A 15604-nucleotide genomic window follows, 5' to 3' on the forward strand; every position below is an offset into this window, starting at 1 on the left:
AGATTCATGCTAATAACATGCTAATTCATGCTAGAATCATGCTAATAACATGCTAATTCATGCTAATTTTACTACAATCATGCTTATAACACACTAATTCATGCTAGAATCATGCTAGCAACATGCTAATTCGTGCTAGAATCATGCGAATTCATGCTAATAACATGCTAATCCATGCTAGAATCATGCTAATAACATGCTACTTATACTTTTTCAAAATGTTTTTAAACTAATTAAACTATTACCAACAGGCTTTGTCAAGCCAGCCTCAAAGTTTGTCTCTGTTAAATTTGATGTGCTAATAGTAAACAATCTGTGTTTAGTCTTTGCTCCTCATGCCGATATATTGGTTAGATGTGTGTGTTTTTGCGTCTCAGTGGTGGAGGATCTGCGTTCTGCTCTCAGTAAGATGGAGAGTCGCGTGTCTGCGCTGGAGAGAAGATCTTCATCATCATCCTCATCTTCATCAGCACCAGCCGTTAACGGGACCCGTCCCGCCGCTGCACAGAAACCCCCGTCAGCTCCGGTAAAAGAGGAAGAGGATGACGATGATGATATTGACCTGTTCGGCAGCGATGAAGAGGAGGATGAAGAGGCAGAGAGACTCAAAGAGCAGCGGCTGCAAGAATACGCCGCAAAAAAAGCCAAAAAACCTGCCCTCATCGCAAAATCATCCATCCTGTTAGACGTCAAACCTGTGAGTGATCCCCTTCAGTTTCACACACACACACACACACACACACACACACACACACACACACACACACACTAGTGCTGCCAAACCGTTAAACATGATTAATCACATGCATTTAACCTAATGCGTGTGTGTGTGTGTCTCTCTCATGTCATGCAGTGGGACGATGAGACGGACATGTCGAAGCTGGAGGAGTGTGTGCGGTCGGTGCAGATGGACGGGCTGCTCTGGGGGGCGTCCAAACTAATGCCCGTAGGCTACGGCATCAAGAAACTGCAGATCAACTGTGTGGTGGAGGATGACAAGGTGGGCACAGACTTCCTGGAGGAGGAGATCACCAAGTTCGAGGACTACGTGAGTAACCGTCACACAGACTGGACTACAAACCACATGACAAAACGTGTAGTCGTAACACAAGCTCTTGTGCTGGGTGCACAACAAACCAGGAATTCAGTATTCACACAAGTAAAGTCAGAAGTATTCGCCGTCCTGTAAAATTGTAATTGCTTAAAGAAATTCCCAAGCGATGTTTAATTAAGAGGGTTTTTTACAATGCATTTTTGAACATAATAGTTTTAATAACCTGTTTCTAATAACTGATTTCATTTGTCTTTGCAATAATGACTATTTTACTAGTTATTTTTCAAGGCACTAGTATTTTATGAAAGGTAAATCTTGCTAATTTTAAATTAATCAAATAAACATTAAAATGAAATGAAAATGCAGAGTTTTGTTTATTTGTTAGTTGTGATTAGCATGTTAATATAATATAGAATCTGTTAATATAAAACGTGTAGTAACTGTGCTTATAATTTTTGGTGGGTGTGACAATTTTGTCTCTGGTGCGCCTACATTTTTTAAGTTAGGAGAACTACCAAGAGCTACCAAGAAAAAAGGTTAATTTAAGGCTGCTTTCACACCTGTGAATCGATTCAGTTGTTCCGAAACAGAGATTACAATTGTTACATTGTTGCTCTTTGCTCTTGGAGCGTTTCGCTTTCACACTGCAAAGTTTCTAATCGGACCAAAAGAGCTAAAACAAGTCACGTGCGAGTAAACTCTCCTCACATTGGTCAGAGTATCAGGGTTTATTTTGCAGCGTCCCGCTCAGCTGTCAGGAGAGGTGGTGGTTTGGTGGTGATTGACAGGGTGTGCGCGCGCGACGTGTCTGAGGAGAGATGTGGTGGGGAGGGGTGAGAAGGGTGCGCGACGATGCCTATTTGAGAACCTGTAGGGAGACGCGAGATTACCGGGAGATCATCACTCGTTTGTGGGCATCCGGAGACTCGCGAAACTTCCCGCCCTACTCATAATTCTCTCTTCATATAGCCGTAAGCCTATTACATATCCATAAAACACAGTGATACAACCGCGCTCGGATCGGATCGCTTTCTCACTACAATCGAACCGCTCCAGGGTTCGTTTCAATCGAGCCGAGACCACCTCATTCAAGCGATCTCGGAGCGATTACTTTGGCGCGGAACAGAGCGCGATTGCCCTGTTCACATATGCCAATCGAACCGCGCTAACTGGGCAAACGAGACACGTTCTGAAACAAAAGTGTAGGTGTGAAAGCACCCTTAAACTCTGATATATATATATAATGTATATGTGTGTGTGACCGGGAACAAATACGTTAATATTGGCAGTAATATACACAGCGGCCTCTTGTGGATTTACAAGAAATGGCAACATATGAGAAAACGTGCCCCAGTAATGCTGTGCTCACACCAGACGCGGAACGTTCTATTCGCGGGTAAATAGCCGCATGAACGTTTAATTTGCGCGTCAAACCCCGTTTCATTCGCGTGTCAAATCCGCTTCATTCGCGCGTCAAATCTGATTCATTCACGTGTCAAATCCGCTTCATTCGCGTGTCAAATCCGATTCATTCTCGCGTCAAATCCGCTTCATTTGCGCGTCAAATCCGCTTCATTCGCGTGTCAAATCCGCTTCATTTGCGCGTCAAATCCGCTTCATTCGCGTGTCAAATCCGATTCATTCGCGTGTCAAATCCGATTCATTCACGCGTCAATCCACTTCATTCGCGCGTCAAATCCGCTTCATTCGTGCGTCAAATCCGATTCATTCGCGTGTCAAATCCGATTCATTCGCGCGTCAAATCCGCTTCATTTGCGCGTCAAATCCGCTTCATTCGCGTGTCAAATCCGCTTCATTTGCGCGTCAAATCCGCTTCATTTGCGTGTCAAATCCGCTTCATTTGCGTGTCAAATCCGCTTCATTTGCGCGTCAAATCCGCTTCATTCGCGTGTCAAATCCGCTTCATTTGCGCGTCAAATCCGCTTCATTTGCGTGTCAAATCCGCTTCATTTGCGTGTCAAATCCGATTCATTTGCGCGTCAAATCCGCTTCATTCGCGTGTCAAATCCGCTTCATTTGCGCGTCAAATCCGCTTCATTCGCATGTCAAATCCGCTTCATTCGCGTGTCAAATCCGCTTCATTCGCGTGTCAAATCCGATTCATTCGCGCGTCAAATCCGCTTCATTCGTGCGTCAAATCCGATTCATTTGCCCGTCAAATCCGATTCATTTGCCCGTCAAATCCGATTCATTCGCCCGTCAAATCCGATTCATTCGCGTGTCAAATCCGATTCATTCGCGTGTCAAATCCGATTCATTCGCGTGTCAAATCCGATTCATTCGCGTGTCAAATCCGATTCATTCGCGTGTCAAATCTGATTCATTCGCATGTCAAATCCGCTTCATTTGCGTGTCAAATCCGACTGAAAAATAGCGTTGATACGTTTAGGGTCGTGTCTGAGTCCACTAAATCCTTTCAGAGGTGCACCTAGCTCTGTAAGCTCATAAACTCCTCCAGAAACTGAACCTGGATGACGGAGGCTTTCAGTGTGCTTCTGACTGAGCCAAGCCCAGTTTGATGAACTTCTTGTCGGTGTCGGCTGGAGGATTTCCCCTGGGACACCCACAACAGGCGATACGTCACAATCACACCCCCACAAGAGCACGCTCCTGATTGGTTAACGCGGCGCGAATATCCGCTGAAGTTCAGATTTTCGAACTCGAGCGATACATTCACGCGTATCGCGCCGCAGGATGTCAATTCACACGTTTGCATTGACTTAACATGTAAATCACTCGCGCTTGACGTGCGTTCTGTGTCTGGTGTGAACGCAGCATAAGGTGTTTGGGGTTATCAGAAATGCACACGGCGTCCTCTAGTAGATTTATGAAAACAAAAACTGCAAAGCAATGTAGTCCAGGGTACATATTTGTCAGTTCATAGAAATGCAGCCCTGGGAACAAATCTCCAATGAGCCTGATTTCACACAATAACAGTAACACAAGAGGTTTTTTTAACATATTTTAAACCAAATTAATTATTTAAAGTCAATATTAATAGCCCCTTAAGAAATTATTTTTACTAAATTGGCTACAGAAAAAAACACTGTTGTCCAATGGCTTGCCTAATTACACTAACTTACCTAGTAAAGCTAATTAACCTAGTTAAATGTCCTCAAATAAACATAAAATGAAATGAAAATGCAGAGTTTTGTTTATTTGTTAGTTGTGATTAGCATGTTAATATAATATAGAATCTGTTAATATAAAACGTGTAGTAACTGTGCTCATCATTTTTGGTGGTTGCGACAAAATTTTGTCTCTGGTGCGCCTACATTTTTGAAGTTAAGAGCACCGGTGTTACCAAGAAAAAAGGTTCATTTCGAGTCCATATATATATATATATGTATATGTGACCGGGAAGAAATACGTAAATATTGGCTGTAATATACACAGCGACCTCTTGTGGATTTACAAGAAATGGCAACATTTAAAAGGTTAATTATATAATAATATGATATAATATTATAATATATATCTGACCGGAAAGAAATGCGTTAATGTTAGCAGTAATATACACAGCGGCCTCTTGTGGATTTACAAATAAGCTGAATACTATGGAAGGTAAATCCTGCCAATTTTAAATAAATCAAACAAACATTGGAAATTAAAACAAAAATCAGATTAACAATTTCATTTTCAAACACTGTTTGCTAAATATCTGCCAAAATTGAAAATAAAAATGAAATTGTTTCATTTTCACTGAGACAACACGTCGTCCCTGTCAAATCGATAATCAAAATGAAGCTGCCGATTTAACATTTAATTTTCACTGCATTTCCGCCTCAAAATGAAAAGCCAAACTAAAAAATAAAATGCAAACACTATTTTTACAAAGCGTGTTATTAATGTTAATATTAACATTAAAATTAATTAATAATTACTATTAATGTCTATAATAGTGACACAATTCAAGTGAAAATGTACATTTAAGTTGTCCTTTTATTGACACTTTTATTTCAGTTTTCATTTTCGATTTCATTTTCAACGTCAACATGTATGCAAAGCCTATGCTAATCAGTGGGAGGGGCGTATTCAAGTGACGTTGAGTGTTTTTATAGAGCCCGAGGGCAAACGCATGGTTTTGATAGATGTACAGCGCAAGTTAGTAATGTACATAAGTAAAATGGCGAAAACTGTTAGTCAGCTTTTAGGTGAAGCAGCTGTCCTTTGCCGGACTCAAACCCCAGTCCAATCTCCCTCCCGAGACCCAATGAGCTTATGAATGATTAGATCAAATCCGCTTCATTCGCGTGTCAAATCCGATTCATTCGCGTGTCAAATCCGATTCATTCACGCGTCAATCCACTTCATTCGCGCGTCAAATCCGCTTCATTCGTGCGTCAAATCCGATTCATTCGCGTGTCAAATCCGATTCATTCGCGCGTCAAATCCGCTTCATTTGCGCGTCAAATCCGCTTCATTCGCGTGTCAAATCCGCTTCATTTGCGCGTCAAATCCGCTTCATTTGCGTGTCAAATCCGCTTCATTTGCGTGTCAAATCCGCTTCATTTGCGCGTCAAATCCGCTTCATTCGCGTGTCAAATCCGCTTCATTTGCGCGTCAAATCCGCTTCATTTGCGTGTCAAATCCGCTTCATTTGCGTGTCAAATCCGATTCATTTGCGCGTCAAATCCGCTTCATTCGCGTGTCAAATCCGCTTCATTTGCGCGTCAAATCCGCTTCATTCGCATGTCAAATCCGCTTCATTCGCGTGTCAAATCCGCTTCATTCGCGTGTCAAATCCGATTCATTCGCGCGTCAAATCCGCTTCATTCGTGCGTCAAATCCGATTCATTTGCCCGTCAAATCCGATTCATTTGCCCGTCAAATCCGATTCATTCGCCCGTCAAATCCGATTCATTCGCGTGTCAAATCCGATTCATTCGCGTGTCAAATCCGATTCATTCGCGTGTCAAATCCGATTCATTCGCGTGTCAAATCCGATTCATTCGCGTGTCAAATCTGATTCATTCGCATGTCAAATCCGCTTCATTTGCGTGTCAAATCCGACTGAAAAATAGCGTTGATACGTTTAGGGTCGTGTCTGAGTCCACTAAATCCTTTCAGAGGTGCACCTAGCTCTGTAAGCTCATAAACTCCTCCAGAAACTGAACCTGGATGACGGAGGCTTTCAGTGTGCTTCTGACTGAGCCAAGCCCAGTTTGATGAACTTCTTGTCGGTGTCGGCTGGAGGATTTCCCCTGGGACACCCACAACAGGCGATACGTCACAATCACACCCCCACAAGAGCACGCTCCTGATTGGTTAACGCGGCGCGAATATCCGCTGAAGTTCAGATTTTCGAACTCGAGCGATACATTCACGCGTATCGCGCCGCAGGATGTCAATTCACACGTTTGCATTGACTTAACATGTAAATCACTCGCGCTTGACGTGCGTTCTGTGTCTGGTGTGAACGCAGCATAAGGTGTTTGGGGTTATCAGAAATGCACACGGCGTCCTCTAGTAGATTTATGAAAACAAAAACTGCAAAGCAATGTAGTCCAGGGTACATATTTGTCAGTTCATAGAAATGCAGCCCTGGGAACAAATCTCCAATGAGCCTGATTTCACACAATAACAGTAACACAAGAGGTTTTTTTAACATATTTTAAACCAAATTAATTATTTAAAGTCAATATTAATAGCCCCTTAAGAAATTATTTTTACTAAATTGGCTACAGAAAAAAACACTGTTGTCCAATGGCTTGCCTAATTACACTAACTTACCTAGTAAAGCTAATTAACCTAGTTAAATGTCCTCAAATAAACATAAAATGAAATGAAAATGCAGAGTTTTGTTTATTTGTTAGTTGTGATTAGCATGTTAATATAATATAGAATCTGTTAATATAAAACGTGTAGTAACTGTGCTCATCATTTTTGGTGGTTGCGACAAAATTTTGTCTCTGGTGCGCCTACATTTTTGAAGTTAAGAGCACCGGTGTTACCAAGAAAAAAGGTTCATTTCGAGTCCATATATATATATATATGTATATGTGACCGGGAAGAAATACGTAAATATTGGCTGTAATATACACAGCGACCTCTTGTGGATTTACAAGAAATGGCAACATTTAAAAGGTTAATTATATAATAATATGATATAATATTATAATATATATCTGACCGGAAAGAAATGCGTTAATGTTAGCAGTAATATACACAGCGGCCTCTTGTGGATTTACAAATAAGCTGAATACTATGGAAGGTAAATCCTGCCAATTTTAAATAAATCAAACAAACATTGGAAATTAAAACAAAAATCAGATTAACAATTTCATTTTCAAACACTGTTTGCTAAATATCTGCCAAAATTGAAAATAAAAATGAAATTGTTTCATTTTCACTGAGACAACACGTCGTCCCTGTCAAATCGATAATCAAAATGAAGCTGCCGATTTAACATTTAATTTTCACTGCATTTCCGCCTCAAAATGAAAAGCCAAACTAAAAAATAAAATGCAAACACTATTTTTACAAAGCGTGTTATTAATGTTAATATTAACATTAAAATTAATTAATAATTACTATTAATGTCTATAATAGTGACACAATTCAAGTGAAAATGTACATTTAAGTTGTCCTTTTATTGACACTTTTATTTCAGTTTTCATTTTCGATTTCATTTTCAACGTCAACATGTATGCAAAGCCTATGCTAATCAGTGGGAGGGGCGTATTCAAGTGACGTTGAGTGTTTTTATAGAGCCCGAGGGCAAACGCATGGTTTTGATAGATGTACAGCGCAAGTTAGTAATGTACATAAGTAAAATGGCGAAAACTGTTAGTCAGCTTTTAGGTGAAGCAGCTGTCCTTTGCCGGACTCAAACCCCAGTCCAATCTCCCTCCCGAGACCCAATGAGCTTGTTTTGGATACAATAATAACTAGTCTGATTATGAGTGTTTTAAAAAGTACTTAATTTTATTGGAGTCTGATTATGTCGTCTGAATGATTAGATATAATCTGTTATTACCCAGCTGTGTGCCCACATGCTGACTAAAGCTGCAAGCGCACTGTTCCAGTGTCACCTGAAGCTTGATCTGATTTGTTTTGTGTCTTACAGGTTCAGAGTGTGGATGTTGCGGCGTTCAACAAGATCTAACACACACACACACACATGTAAACACTCACATGCTACTGCTGCTGGATGAATATCGGTTAATAAAAGATCTTGAAATGTGTTTTTGTCTTGGTAATTTCCTTTATCTTCACCTACTCCACATGTTTATTATGCAAGTGTTTAAACCAGGGGTGTCAAACTCAATTCCTGGAGGGCTGAAGCCCTGCACAGTTTAGTTCCAACCCTGCTCCAACACACTTACCTGTAGGTTTCAAACAAGCCTGAAGGACTCAATTAGTTTGATCAGGTGTGTTTAATTAGGATTGGAACTAAACTGTGCAGAGCTGCGGCCCTTTTGGAACTGAGTTTGACACCTGTGGTTTAAAGGGTCAGTTCACCCCAAAATTACAACAAACTCCCCATTTTCTAACCCTCAAGTTGCTCTTAACCCTTATGAGTTTATCTTCTGTTAATAATAATAACATAAAATAAAAGAAGATATGTGTATGTATTGATGTATATGTGTGTGTGTGTGTGTGTTGTATATGTGTGCATGTATGTACTGTATATATAAATACATACATATGTGTGTGTGTGTGTGTGTGTGTGTGTGTATATATATATATATATATATATATATATATATATATATATATATATATATATATATATATATATATATATATATATGAATTCACCGGCCACTTTATTAGGTAAACTTTACTAGTTTTGAGTTGGACCACTTTTGCCTTCAGAGCTGCCTTAATCCTTCATGGCAGAGATTCAACATGGTACTAGAAATATTCCTCAGAGGTTTTGCTCCATATTGACATGATAGCATCACACAGTTGCTGCAGATTTGTCGGCTGCACATCCATGATGCAAATCTCCCGTTCCACCACATCCCAAAGCTGCTCTATTGGATTGAGCTCTGGTGACCGTGGAGGCCATTTGATTACAGTGAACTCATTGTCATGTTCAAGAAACCAGTCTGAGATGATTCACGCTTTATGACATGCTGTGTTATCCTGCTAGAAGCAGCCATCAGAAGATGGAGACACTGTGCTCATGAAGGGATGGACATGGTCAGCAGCAATACTCAGGTAGGCTGTGGCGTTGATGCTCAATTGGTACTAATGGACCCAAAGTGTGCCAAGAAAATCTCCCCCACACCATTACACCACCACCAGCCTGAACCGCTGACACAAGGCAGGATGATCCATGCTTTCATGTTGTTGAGGCCAAATTCTGACCCGACCATCCGAATGTGTCAGCAGAAATGGAGACTCATCAGAGCAGGCAACGTTTCTCCAATCTTCTATTGTCCAGTTTTGGTGAGTCTGTGTGGATTGTAGCCTCAGTTTCCTGTTCTTAGCTGACAGGAGTGGTCCTGTTCTTAATTTTGGAGTGATCTTAAATACTATAGTAATTTATCACAAATATGTGTTTTTGAACCAAACTATAGTAAAATGTATATTATGCAGTGTAGTTTTTTTTTTTCAACAAAAGGATTGCAAAAGCATACTGTAATATTAATTAGTAGACTGATAAGCCCTGATAAATATAGTATACCTTCATTTTTGCTACACTGGTGTATTGTAGTATGAAAAGTATTGGTGATTTTGTTTATATTTAGATGTGTTACCACAGCAGGTTCATTAAAGTATAGAAACAGTATTTATTTAAGGTTTTAATGTGGTTTACATAACAATTTGTCAGTGATTGTCTGGCGAGGAAAGAGTTAAATCGCAGGATGTGCAATCATTTTCACGCAGTGGGAGTGATTCAGGAGAGTGACTCTTTTCTCGTGTATTCGATTCAGTAAAATGAACAAATCAATCGATTCAAATCACTAGCAAATTTGCTGTAAGTTTTTGTGCCTTGAGATACTAAAAGCAATGTAAAAGATCGATGTAATATATTTTAACTAGAATACAACGTTATTTTGCCCTTTGTGAACTCAAGCATAGGAGTCATTTTGGGATTCAACGGGAGTCGCGATTCCTAAGTCAGTTAAAGAGCCGTTTAGCATCAGAAAGCGCTGGGATCTGTTGTGCTGCTCCGGTCTCCGTTATTACAGGTGAGTTTTTCAGCTGAACTCATTTATAAATTAGATTTTGACTCTTTCTTTTATGGCATGTTTTTCTGTATGTTGTTTGTTGATGATTTGTGTTGTTTGTACTTTGCAAATCACCTCACGAAAGCAACGATAATGCAGTGTAACGTCAATGAGGAAAACAATGGCTTCGATAACACATCTAAAACCACACAACATCCAGTTTAAACCATCAAAAACAGTACATATTAATGGTTTTTAGTGTGTTTTGAGACTTATTCCATTAATGTTGTTTGGTTTTAAGATGACTATAAAGAAGGAAAATATCTTAAGAGACCAATACAGTTTTCATTAAAACCAACACAACGTTACCGATTCCGATATATCTATTAACACCATTCTGGGATATTTTTCTCTGTTTTGTTTTCAGCAGGGAATATAAGGAATATAATGCTCTGTTTTGGTTTTTGTTAAGTTTGATATATCACTTAAAATAACTTTGATTGACATGCCATATGATAAAATATTACAGGGTTTTTGAACCATACTATAGTAAACTGTATTCGACTATATATATATATATATATATATATATATATATATATATATATATATATATATATATATATATATATATATACATATATATATATATATATATATATATATATATATACACATATATATATATATATACATACATATATATATATATATTGTAGTGTTTACACTTTGTTAGAGTGCTAACGTTACAGCATACTGTAGCATTACTGTAGTATATTTTAGTTTTACCACAGTAAACTGGTGTATTGTTGTGTAATATACCTTAAAGTACAGTTGTCGAAAACTACAGTATTGGGTCGTTTGTTTACATACTTTAAATAGTCTATTTGTTTATATAGCTGTGTTAGCGTCACATCTGTAGAATCACCACAAACAGATTAATTCAAGTACTTAATTCAAATATAGTATTTATTATACTAAACTTGCTGAAAAATCCAGCTTAAACCAGCCTAGGCTGGTTGGCTGTTTTTAGCTGGTTGACCAGCCTGGTTTTAGATGGGTTTTGGTCATTTTCAGGCTGGTTTCCAGCCATTTGACCAGCTAAATCCAGCTTGACCAGCCTGGTTAAGCTGGACATAGCTGGTTTTGGATGGGCTGAAACCATCCTGGAAATGGCCAAAACCCCTCTTAAACCAGCCTGGTCGACCAGCTTAAACCAGCCAACCAGCCTAGGCTGGTTTAAGCTTGTTTTTTCAGTAGGGAAAGTGTTATTTATGTTAATGACGAGTGATTTTTTTGTAGGTTTGTGTGTGGGAATGTGTGTGTGTGTGAGAGAGATTTTCCCGCAGAATGATGATGACTGTAGCCTTCATGTCTGGGCTTGACATCATCAGCTCGACCCCCAGACCTGCAGCTCTCTTTGTCTACATTCTCTTGTCTTTGAAGTGTGTTTTATGGGCCCTACCTAGTGTTTGTGTAGACATTGATGTGATGTTCATGTGTTCAGGATGGTGTCGGTCTGGTGGACTCTGTCAGTGTTTCTCATGCTGTTTGTGGCTCTCGCCGCTCAACAAGAAGTTCTCAGATACACAGACACACTGGAAAATACAGGCCAGGTAAGAAAAACATGCTTTTTTTAAAAAATGCGCTACAGTATTACTTGCCTTTCAAAAATGCATTATATCAATGATTTTATGATAAATAAGTGTGTTTGCATCCTAAATCCCCTGTTACGAAGATGCCCTGACACTAAAGAAAGTCAACGAAGTCTCATCTTTTTAGTAAAGCATATAACTAGTGATTTAGCACTCTAGCTTATTTATTGCTTTTCTTGCTGATGATTGGGATGTGATTTATTACTTTGATTTTCTGCAATATCGTTTTTTTTTTTTTGTTGTTGTTTTGGTTGTGTTCATGCATCATAAATAAAATGTATTATTATTATTATTATAAAGTCTTGTTTTTATTTTAGGTTATTTAAATGTCATAATGAATTTAAATAATAAAGCTATTTAAATCAGTCTATTTACAAAAAACCTTTGTGTAATTTAAAAATATGGCAACGATTACACTGTTAACACACAGCTTAAGTAGCAAATCCCTTGTAATATTAAGATTTTGGTTGTTTATTAGTTTATTTATACTAACTTATATTAAAGTAATTAGCATTTTTAAAGTAACTATTTATAAAGTAAATATTCTGCATGATCTTAATATCTAAACTAGTGCTGTCAAATTATTAATCATGATTAATCACATCCAAAATAAAAGTTTGTATTTACATAATGTATGTATACTCGCTGTGTATAGTGTGAATTTATACATAAATTTAAAATTGTAAAAAAATACAAAACCAAAACATTTGCATTTATATATAATTTGTATTCTAGAAAAAGTATAATTTTTAAATAAAAATCATAGTAAATTCATATGTGTGTCTATTTATATAATATGTAGATATCATATTTATATTAGTGCTGTCAATCGATTTTAAAAAAATTAACTAATTAATCACACTTTTTGAAAAAAAAATTATCGCGATTAATCTTACATTCAAATGTAAGATTAATGTAAACGCAAGACAAAAACTATTTAAATTCAAAATATAACTGTTTATTAGAATTTATTTAACTTGTAACACAGATTTCTTCATGTAAACAACATACCAACAATAAACCATCACGATCTTTTTGTACACAGTGAGTATGTATACATTATGTAATATATGTGTTTCAAAACTATTTCTAAATTCAGTTCTAATTTCCAGCAAACGAATAAATGAACAATAATAACAAAATGTGCTCAAAAACCTGAGTTATATCCTAAAACACATGCTGTGCCCCATATGATCTAAAACCTGACAGGTGGACAAATCTAAGCTTGTTTTTAATAAAACAAATATAAATATGGATATAATAAATAATACTGCTAATAATAATAACATTATACAAAAGCAAATTGTTATGAATGAACTGAAAAAGCCTCCCGAGATGAAGAAGACATAAAAGCAGTGATTTTTCATATTTATGTAGGCTAGAAAATAATGTTTTGTAATATTTTAATCCTTTATATTTATATTCTATATCTATTCTTATTATATCCTATATATATCCTTAATATTTACATTTTTTTCATATGTAAAGATATTTGTCTATTGCTCTCTTGTGTGTATTAAGCAGTGTGTAAGCGAGGCGCAACTCTGCGCTGGAGTTTAGACCGGGTTTGTTTTGGTCTATTGAAAAATCTATTATAGTTTCTTAAAATAGCAACGCGCCAGCGGTCCGCCTCAGAACGCCTTCCTTTTTAGAGCAGAACGCCGATGGGCGCACAAATGAGCGCTAATGCATTTGCTATTTAAACAGCGTAGCACAACGCCTCAAAACCACTCTTGCGCCAAGCTGAAACTACCAAAAGACTATTGCGCCACGCCTTGCGCCACACTGCGCCGGGTGTATGATAGGGCCCATTGTGTTTTAATAATAATTCCTTTTATTTGTAAATGGCGCCTTTCTAGACACCCAAGGTTGCCTTACAATAAGCATCAGCAGACATGCTAAACAAATTAAACATTACTATAAGCAATCATTGACCAAACAAGTTAAAACACAATAGCGAATATAAAAGAACGTAATAAAAACATGATATAAAAATTGTTAAGTAAAAGCCTGCTTAAAAAGATGGGTCTTAAGACGTGATTTAAAAGTCTTTTATTGTGTATTAGGTTTATTATTAAATGTTTTGTCTATGATGTGTGTTTGCTTTTAGAATGAAGTTACATTCATTGCCAGCAATATGAGTGATACTACAAACAAAGCTTCATTACCAGGTCAAAACACACACACACACACACACACACACACACACTTGTACAGCTACTGTATCTGCATGTACTTCATTAATTTTTCTTCAGCTTAGTCTCTTTATTAATCAGGGTCGCCACAGCGGAATGAACCGCCATCTATTCCAGCATATGTTTTACACAGCGGATGCCCTTCCAGCTGCAACCCAGTACTGGGAAACACTCATACGCACTCATTCACACACACACTCATAGACTACGGCCAATTTAGTTCATCAGTTCCCCTATAGCACATGTGTTTGGACTGTGGGGGAGAACATGCAAACTTCAAACAGAAATGCCAACTGACCCAGCCGGGACTCGAACCAGCGACCTTCTTACTGTGAGGCCACAGTGCTAACCACAGAGTCACTCTATATGTATTTATTTTATTATATGTTTTAGTGTTGCTATATTTGTAAGGGCTTTTGGCCACTCTCGAAGGCTTACACACACACACACACACACACACATTCAGATCTTCATTATTAGTAAACGTTAGATGAATATCTTATATAATTTGCATAGATTATAATAATGAATATTAATAAATAGGCGTCACGGTGGCACAATGGGTAACACGATCGCCTGGCAGCAAGAAGGTTACTGGTTTGAGCCTCGGCTGGGTGAGTTGGCATTTCTGTGTGGAGTTTGCATGTTCTCCCTGCGTTCGTATGGGTTTCCTCCGGGTGCTCCGGTTTCCCCCACAGTCCAAAAACATGTGGTACAGGGGACTTTGGGTAAGCTAAAATTGTCTGCAGTGTACGTTTGTGAATGAGTGGATGTTTTCCAGAGATGGGCTGCAGCTGGAAGGGCATCCGCTACGTAAAACGTGTGCTGGATAAGTTGGCGGTTCACTCCGCTGTGGCGACCCCTGATTAATAAAGGGACTAAGCTGAAAATAAAATGAATGAATGCATATTAATAACTGACTGAAATGCTGTTTGAAATCTCGCAGATATCGATGAGTGTCGTCTGGGTGACCCAGGGCCCTGCGGTTTCCATGCCAACTGCACAAACACACCTGGGTCATTCGTGTGCCGCTGCCACCGGGGTTTCCTGATGAGCACCGACGGCTGCACAGGTCAGCATCTGATCATCTGCTGTCTTTCTGATCATCTTTTATTGTCATCATAGAGTTTTTACTGCATCAAAGTACACAACAGATGCTCTTTAAAAGGGTAAAGTTTTGGATAAGTGTACAAAGGTTTTTGTTTGTCTTTAAATGTTGTGGCAATCGGGGAGAGCCAATGATTGTGAGGGGTGTAAATTTTTTGGGGTTTGTTTTTGTATACTGATGACATGCTCCCTGGTTGTCCTTCATGTAGTAGAATTGTACATTTCCTAAAGAAAATGTGAATGGGGTTTGCGTGGCAAATCGATGGGGTAAAATGCATCACCGTACTGGCCAAAAAGCAACAACATGCTAATCGAGGTTCTGGCATCATGCTAACATGATTAGCATGTAGCTAGCATGATGCTAGCAACAGCGCTAGGGTGCTCTGAGCAGTTGCAAGATGGTTGCTAAGGTGTTGCTAGGCAGTTGCTAGGGTGTTCTGAGTGGTT

The 15604-nt window shown here is 38.4% G+C and overlaps 4 protein-coding genes across 15 annotated transcripts in view; all 4 read left to right on the top strand.

Annotated features, from left to right (window-relative positions):
* The window catches only part of eef1db (eukaryotic translation elongation factor 1 delta b (guanine nucleotide exchange protein)), a 36460-nt gene extending 28198 nt beyond the window's left edge, over positions 1-8262 (top strand). For all 8 annotated transcript variants that reach the window (NM_001161414.1, NM_001030147.2, XM_005160918.5 and 5 more), the window contains 3 exons: positions 378-697; positions 854-1048; positions 8145-8262. In NM_001161414.1, coding sequence (NP_001154886.1) covers positions 378-697; positions 854-1048; positions 8145-8183 — 554 coding nt within the window. In that variant the 3' untranslated portion in view covers positions 8184-8262. The remainder of the gene's footprint in view (positions 1-377; positions 698-853; positions 1049-8144) is intronic.
* Positions 1-15604, top strand: part of arhgap39 (Rho GTPase activating protein 39) — a 297088-nt gene that overhangs the window by 235542 nt on the left and 45942 nt on the right. The gene's annotated exons all lie outside the window — the stretch shown is intronic.
* Positions 1-15604, top strand: part of pycr3 (pyrroline-5-carboxylate reductase 3) — a 547472-nt gene that overhangs the window by 45335 nt on the left and 486533 nt on the right. The window lies entirely within an intron of this gene.
* si:ch211-221n20.8 overlaps positions 10153-15604 on the top strand; it is a 142370-nt gene continuing 136918 nt past the window's right edge. For 3 of the 4 annotated variants that reach the window (XR_012395322.1, XR_012395323.1, XR_012395324.1), the window contains exons 1-4: positions 10153-10221; positions 11708-11816; positions 13966-14026; positions 14997-15122. Coding sequence is in view for 1 of the 4 variants with exons in the window: in NM_001424158.1 (NP_001411087.1) it covers positions 11709-11816; positions 13966-14026; positions 14997-15122 (295 nt within the window). In the remaining 3 variants the exon portion in view is untranslated. The remainder of the gene's footprint in view (positions 10222-11707; positions 11817-13965; positions 14027-14996; positions 15123-15604) is intronic. The other variant, NM_001424158.1, reaches the window with a different exon arrangement.

Source organism: Danio rerio, chromosome 20 (genome assembly GCF_049306965.1).
Source record: "Danio rerio strain Tuebingen ecotype United States chromosome 20, GRCz12tu, whole genome shotgun sequence".
Lineage (NCBI taxonomy): Eukaryota > Metazoa > Chordata > Actinopteri > Cypriniformes > Danionidae > Danio > Danio rerio.